The 7,807-nt window shown below is 50.3% G+C and overlaps 1 protein-coding gene across 1 annotated transcript; it reads left to right on the top strand.

Moving 5' to 3' along the window:
• The first annotated feature begins 1,077 nt into the window (after nt 1-1,077).
• IL19 (interleukin 19) lies at nt 1,078-7,490 on the top strand. The gene is made up of 5 exons (XM_043568424.1): nt 1,078-1,221; nt 1,374-1,439; nt 4,157-4,309; nt 5,251-5,325; nt 6,792-7,490. The coding sequence occupies exons 1-5, from the start codon at nt 1,078-1,080 to the stop codon at nt 6,885-6,887; spliced, it is 534 nt and encodes a 177-aa protein (XP_043424359.1). The 3' UTR covers nt 6,888-7,490.
• The last annotated feature ends 317 nt before the right edge of the window (nt 7,491-7,807 follow it).

The following is a 7,807-nucleotide window of genomic DNA, read 5'->3' as shown; positions in this document are numbered from 1 at the left end:
CCCAAGGAAGACTGGGGAGGGGCGGCGGGGCGCGGGGGCCGCCGAGGCTCGCACCCACGCACATGTGCTTCATAGCTGTGGCAGTGGGAGCCAGGGCGAGGAGTTGGGTGCGAGGGCTCTGCAGTCCCCCCGGCTGGCGTCCTGTCTCCCGCCCTGCCACACGCGACGCTCACGCCGGCCCACACGCAGCTCCACGGAGCGCAGCGCGGGTCTAGTCACACGCCGCGTCCTGAGGCTCCCCTTTAAGACGAAGCCCCGGGCCGGTGCCGAGGAAGGTCAGGGAAAGAGAGTCCACAAGCTGGGCGATCACATCGTGGGCACTTTTCTCAGCGCGTCTGGGTGACACCGTGAAAGGGGTTTAAGGGCAGAGGCAGAGAGAAGGAGGAAGGCAGGGAGGGTGATGGGATGAGGAAAGACGGCATGTCCGAGCCTGGCCCTGCCGAGGGCTAGCTTAGCTGCAGACATGTCCCTCACAGCCCCTGGCTCGGTGGGTGACAGGGCGGGAGCCCCCAGCTTGGCCTCCTCTCTCGCTTCATGGTGGCCAATGGGTTGTTCTCCAGAAGAAGGTGACACCTTCGGAGATGGCTTCAAACGAATGATTTTAAGCGGATACACATCGAGGGTTTATACTAAAAGGGTGTCGCCTATTTCGGGAGCAAACAAAAAAAAAACCAAATGTGCTTTTAGGGTTTCTCAGATCTGTTGCCTAATCCCTAGGGCGTATTACCAACCCTGTTTTTCCTATTTAATTTATTAAAAACAATGCTTTTCAACACTGTTGACAAAATGGGCACGTTGAGTCATAATGGAGTGATATCCACACGAATCTACTCTCTGGGACTTGAGAGAGCACTGTCGGGTGCTTTCTGGGGTGAAGGTGGGGGCTCATTCAATTGATTCAAGAAAACCAGAGGAGGAGACACATGACCATGAACACCACAAGGCTGAGGTAGTGAGTCTTGTTTTCTTGGTTGCCGTCTGGGTTGCCTTGCAAGGTCCAAAGGACAGCTCAGTCAAGGGCCTCTACTGCTTTCCACTCTCAGCTCGGCAGTTGACTTCCATCCTTTCCTGCAGGATATGAAGGCACAGCGTGTTTCCCTCTTGCTCGTGGCTGCTGTGCTCTTCCTGTGCTCAGTGCATGCCCGAGGTCTGAGAAGATGTCTGGTTTCCATGGACATGCGCCACGTAGTAGAGAGTTTCCAAGAAATCAAAGGAGCCATCGTGAGTATGGGCTCAGGGTGAAGGTGTGGGCAAGGGGGTGTCTCAGCTTACATCTTCATTTGAAGAATGAGTTCTTTTTCGTTATTTTTTGTGCCTCGGGGGGGACATGGAATATTCATGGCTCGTGTCTGTTCTTCTGTTTCTCTCCATAGCAAGCTAAGGACACCTTCCAAAATGTCACCATCCTGTCCACATCGGAGACCCTGCACAGAATTAAGGTATTGGCCCCAATCTGCTTTTCCCTGTATTGTTATTTTTATGGAGCTGTAGCTCCGGGCTGAGAAAGAAATCCCCACCCTGTTTTCTCTTGTCTAATCTCCAGTATTTAATACTCTAAATATTCCCGGTTGCTCACTTGCCAGCTGATGCGTTAGGGCACCCTTGTGTCTCAGGGACGTGGAAGCCTCTTAGGAGGGATCAAAGAAGGATTACTTACCTAGAGAGAGATTGGGGGTACCACATGCTCAGATGGGACAGGCTGTCTGTGGCTCAGGTGATTCTGGAAGGTTTCGTGGGGGAGGTGAAAAAGTGAGCAGTGACTTAAAAGATGAGTTGGCTGCGGGTCAGTGGATAAGGGAGAAAGGAGTCTGGAGATCAGGGAGAATATGTGTGAGATCAGTGAATGTGTGTCAAGGGACAGTGAGGCAGCCAGGTTTGTGGCGTGAGGGACACGCAGGTGAATGAGGTGAATGGAAGAGGATGAGATACACTAGAGTCATTTTCCCAAGAACCTTAAAAGTCAGGCTGAGCGTCGACCTTATAATAATGCAGGCAATAGGGAGTCACTGTGGGTTTTTGAGCTGAAGACTGTATGACCCCAAGACCTTTTAGAAAGACAGTCTGGTGATGTTCTTTACAATGGAGAATGTGAGGCAGGGAAGGCAGTAAGGAGATCAGCCCAACGGTCCAGATGAGAGGTCTTGAGGGTGTGTTAACAAAACAGTTGACTTATGAGGTGAGAATTCGCTTTACAGAAGGAGCCACTGGGAAGTGCCTTTAAAAATGAACTCCTCCAGGGACGCCTGGGTGGCTCAGTTGGTTAAGTGTCCAGCTCTTGATTTTGGCTCAGGTCACGGTCTTGTGGGATGGAGCCCCATGTCCTGCGCTGATTGTGCAGAACCTGCTTGGGATTCTTTCTCTCTCCCTCTCTCTCTGTCCCTCCCCTTCTCATGCTGTCTCTAACAGAATAAATAAATAAACATTAAAAAAAAAAGAGCTCCTCCAGTCCTAGTAAGCATTCTAGAAAGATCCAGTTTTTTTTTTTTCAGATATTTATCTCCCAGAGAAGAAGAGATAGCTGCAATGAGTTACTCTTTTTTTTTTTTTTTTTTTGGCTTCTCTGAGTGAAATGGTTCTTCTAGGAAGTATTGGGCCTGACTTATTTGTAGTAAACAGAGGTAGCCACTTACTAAATACTATTCCAGTCAACCGTATAAGAGATTCACAGGATATCCCAGCTGGAAGGGACCCAAAAGGGCCACCTATTCCAAAACGAACATTTTCAAATGAGCAAATTGATAGATAAATTGGGCAAAAAAAAAGACCAGTCAGTGGTTGAGCCAGTGGTTGAACCCCCAAGCTCTCTCTGTCTCCAGATTCTTTCTCTTCTCAAGGTCTAGAAATAGCTGATGTTGGCATAAGGAAAGGGGTCGATTGGGAGGCAGGTCTTTATCATGTTTTCTCCTTCTCTCCCTGGTCAAACAAAGGTGTGCAACGTTTTGCCCCTTTGGTTGAGGGAACCAGCAGGAGAGAAGGAGGAGAAGGGTTTTGCGTTGCAAGTAGAGCTTGTCGTCTAGGAAAAGCTGCTTGCGGGACCAAGGAAGCTTTGTCGCTTTAATGCTAATGAAGATAGATGCACTGTTCCCGCTGCACACTCCTCCCTTCTCAGACTGAGCTACAAATCTCCTGCAGAGCAGCTCACTGACTGGCAGGGCAGGGTATAAATTGCTAGAAGAAAACTCAGCCTGGCCAGCTGCTCTGAGCTGTGTCCTAGGAATTCAACACCGTCACCCCTCCCCCCCCCCCCTTAGAGAGATATGCACTCTGCCAGCTGCGGACCTGCCCAGATGTGCATTTCTGCAGCTGTCAGTTTCCATCCTTGCAAATCTAAGCTCCTTTCAAATGATCCCTGCAGTTTAAAAAGGACAGACCTGTGGTGGGGTGGGGGGCATCTGGGTGGCTCAGTCGGTTGAGCATCCGACTTCGGCTCAGGTCATGATCTCATGGTTTGTAGGTCATGATCTCATGGTTTGTGAGTTCAAGCCCCGTGTCCGGCTCTGTGCTGACAGCTCCGAGCCCGGAGCCTGCTTGGGATTCTGTGTCTCCCTCATTCTCTGCCCCTCCCCGGCTCATGCTCTGTCTCTCCCTCTCTCAAAAATGAATAAACATTAAAAAAAAATTTTTTTAAAGGACAGATTGGGGTGGTAGGGGAAGCAGAACAGGATAAATGCAATGTCATTACAAGGGTAGGAATGCGTGCCCAGTGCACACCCGGTGTGCAATAGCTATTGATAGTTATGTGTGTGTGTGTGTGTGTGTGTGTGTGTATTTATATACATGTTGATGGATGGGAGATGGAACAGAGGAGCAAACTGAAGCAGAACATAAGGAAGTACTTTTCCAGAAAGCTGCTCAGGCATGGATCCTCTCAAAAGGCAGGTGCCTAATTCTGTGGCTGGGTTCCATCACTTGTTACCATACTTCCTGGCCATCAGAAAGAGGAGGTGAACCGCAGTCTCTCCTCAGTGCCCTCGTCACAAGTAGCTTTGATGTGGTAAGAGCAGTGGGACGCTCTGAGGCCGATAGGAATTTGAGAAACTTGACTTTTTTTTTTTAGCTGTTTCATTCCTTGACGCCCCTACTCAAAAAGGTTGCTGTGGCCCTAAGACAGTAAGAGAAGAGGGCTTCTGGAGCTCTCTCTAATTTGTGTCTGTAGCCCTTAGATGTATGCTGTGTGACCAAGAACCTCCTGGCATTTTACGTGGACAAGGTATTCAAGGACCATCAGGAGCTGAACCCCCAAATCTTGAGAAAACTCAGCAGCATTGCCAACTTTTTCCTCTACATGCAGAAGGCTTTGCAGCCATGTGTGAGTTGCCACATCAGGACCCGGAACATCTGGCCCCCGTCTGCCCCAGGACATGCTGGGCCCAGTCGGCTCTCTGACATGGCTCTTGGACCAAAGGAAATCCCCTGCCCTGTCATCCACGGGGAGAACTGTGCAGAATCTCTTCCTCAGGACTTCCTCCCCGCTGATACCCCATCAGACCCGGTTTCCTCACAGATAATCCTCCTAGGGTGACCACTTATATCAAAGTACTCCTCAAGTAGTGTCAGGGCTGGCTTGTGAGAGAGGCAGGCCCTCGAGTCCAGGCTTATCATAAGCATCTCCCTATCTCTGTAGTTTCTTTGGGACCCTTTGGGGTTTTCATACCAATTAACCTCTACGTTGTTCCCTCCTATAGTCCATCCCCAAGGGTTACCTATAAATTCATTGTGATCTGTTAAAAACAAACACCAGAAATAAAACTAAACCCAAACGAACCAACAAAAACTTAGACCAGGAGAAATCCTGGGTTCCGGGGCTGTCCCTGCCAACGATCACCTGCAGTGACTTTGTGGCAAATCACCTCTCCTTTCTGTGCCTCGGATTCTAAAATTGTGAGAAGAAGTCATGACCCCTGCCGTACTTGCATTAAGACTCGTTTCATCAATTGCTTCCTTAGCTAATCCGATAAATATTTAGGGCCTCCCCTGTGGGGTGTTGCGTTCACAGAGTGGTGACCAGACAGATTTGACGCCTACTTCCCTGGCCCTTCCCGTCGGGTGAGCTGTAAACCCAGAAAAAGAGCAAAAGCCCTGGCAAACACAGGGTGACTCCATAAACAGACTCTACTCCCCCTTGCTGCCCCAACCTGAGTTTACCTACCGGACCCATCTTGGGGAGAAGGAGGAATGTCACCCAGCAGGTGGAAAGAGCGGGCTGGGTGGCAAGGTCCTCTGACGGGTCCTTCCTTCTCCCGATCACAGCAGAAGCAGAGGCAGTGTCACTGCAGGGAGGAAGCCACCAACGCCACCAGAATCATCCAGGACAACTACGATCAGGTAAGGATGGGAGGGGGAGGACGCAGAAGGCGGAGGTGGAACGTGACACCCTGACAGGGAGGGGGCCAACCCTTTGGCCCCCACTCCCCCCGTCGCTCATGGACTCAACAAGAGTTTACTGCTAGTCTTCCCCATCCTGTGTGTCAGCAGAGTGTGTTGGTCTTACCCCCTTTGCTGATTTGCTGGGCCCCCCTTCTCCATCACGCCTCCACAATCTTCTTCTGACCTCACATATCAGAACTAACCTGCGTTCAGTGTTGAGGGAAAGCACACACTACCTCTGATGGGTGTGATCCACAGAGGGAACAAAGATCCCCAGCGAACCGTAAGCTGCGGTGCACGGAACATGTTACCTGCCAGGTGGCACTGTGGGAGGTGACTGCCACCAGCACTCTGGGGGTGACAAAGAGCAGTGCTTCTCCCATACGCGCAGACGTAGAATGCACATCTCATACAGAGATAGAGGGGACAGACTGTGCTCCTTACAGGCATCCTCCGGAGACTTTGTCAAAATCAAATACAGGTTCTGGCTTAGGAAGTCTGGAACGAGGCCTGAAATTCTGCATTTCGACCACCCTGCCAAATGATGCCAATGCTTTGAGTCAGAGCGAGAAGGCGAGAGGCCGTTCACAGCCTCCTCGTGGAGACGCTCCATAGAATAATACTGTAACAATGGCTAAGACTTTGTATTGTTCTTGCCACGAGCCAGCTGTTGTTCCGATACAGTACAGGTACTAACCCATGGGTTGCTCATAACCGTGCTGTGAGCCATTATCTACATTTGACAAATGAGGGAGCTGAGGCACAAACAGGTGAAGTAATTTGACGAATGTAACCACTGCAGCCAAGTGGTGGGTAGGACTCGATCCCGTGCTCCCTGGCTCCACAGGATATACTTTTGGATCTTACCATCTCCTTGCCGTCTGCTGGAAAGGGGCGGAATAGGTCAGGAGACCCGAGTTCTAGTTCCCGTTCTGCTACCGACTGTGTGACATTGGGGAGGACACTTGTCCTTAAGGGCTTTGGTGCCTTCATAGGTCAGATGGGGACAACGTGTTACCCTACCCACAGGAGAGCACCGCTGGGGTTGAGACTTCCTCAGGGAGAAGTAAAGCAAGCTGATGGGAAAAGGAAAACAAGCAAAAGAACTGGCCAGTAAGGCCTGTGTGTGTGTGTGTGTGTGTGTGTGTTTCTATGAAAAAAAAAAAAAAAACAGGAAAAAGAAAAACAGAAGGCAAAGAATGAAGAGTTTTTCATTTTATTTATAAGTTGCTGACATGATGTAACCGCTTGTTTGGGGGAAACAATTTGGGTTGGCTGCTAGAAAAATAATTTGGGGTGTGAACGCTCTGCCAATATAATTGGTGAATGAAAGGAAAGCCTCACGGGGCCTGGAACATGGGGAAAGCGTTGCCGACTACAAAGCCTAGAAAGGCAAGTTCTGACGATGATTTGCCTGGTTGCAGCTGGAGGTCCGATCAGCGGCCATTAAGTCTCTGGGAGAACTGGACGTCTTTCTGGCCTGGCTTGACAAGAATCATCAAGAAAATTCTGCTGCCTGAGGACCCACCTGGGAACCTGAAGGCCCAGGGAGGAGCACACCCCCCCCACTGCCAGGCTTTCTGAGGGGAGGGAGAAGGGGGAAGACCCCGTTTTTATGCAGATGAGGGTGATTTTGAAAAGACCTCCCTTGAGCTTTCGAATTCTCTCCCCTGGGGCTGGGGTATTGCAGGGAAAAATCTAGGTTTCAATGATCTGCTTGCACTTGCAAGGCCCACCAGATGGGCCCGGACTGCTGATCCCACCTGAAAGTAACCAAGTAGTCTGCTGTCATATTTATGATAAATAGGTCTGCCGAAACGTCCCGAGGGCCACCATGGAGGGGACGGGCCGGCTTCCCCCTAATTTATTGTGCAGTTGTTTTTCCCATGACTGTGATGGGAACAGAACGATACCTTGTAGTGCATATTGTACTGACCGGTTTTTCCTGAATAAACTCCGTCCTCTCTCAGTTAGTGGAAGTGTCTTCTCATTCGTCGAGGGCCAGTCAAGGAATCATAGTGGTGAAGATTAGAAGTGAAAGAAGCCTTATGGGGCGCCTGGGTGGCTCGGTGGGTTCAGTGATGGCTCAGGTCACAATCTCCCAGTTCGCGAGTTCGAGCCCCGCATCTGGCTCTGTGTTGCTTGAGATTCGCTGTCTCCCTCTCTCTCTGCCCCTCCCTTGCTAGCTCTCTCTCTCTCTCTCTCTCTCCCTGTCTCTCAAAATGAATAAATAAATACTTTTTAAAAAGTGAAAAGGCTCTTAAAGAATGCACATAGGTGGGGAAACTGAGGCTAGAGAAGGCTAAGAATCACTGAGTCCCAAAGTGAGTCAGTGAAGAGATGGGCTCCACACTGGGTCTCTGAAGCCTCCATCCAGCACCTGTCCTCCCTCCACCAATGATCAAGGAGATGGATGTGGGGCTCCAACTACCAGCAGGTT

Source organism: Prionailurus bengalensis, chromosome E4, assembly GCF_016509475.1.
Source record: "Prionailurus bengalensis isolate Pbe53 chromosome E4, Fcat_Pben_1.1_paternal_pri, whole genome shotgun sequence".
NCBI lineage: Eukaryota > Metazoa > Chordata > Mammalia > Carnivora > Felidae > Prionailurus > Prionailurus bengalensis.
Note: the sequence above shows the minus strand (reverse complement) of the source record. Positions and strands in the feature narration are given on the sequence as shown.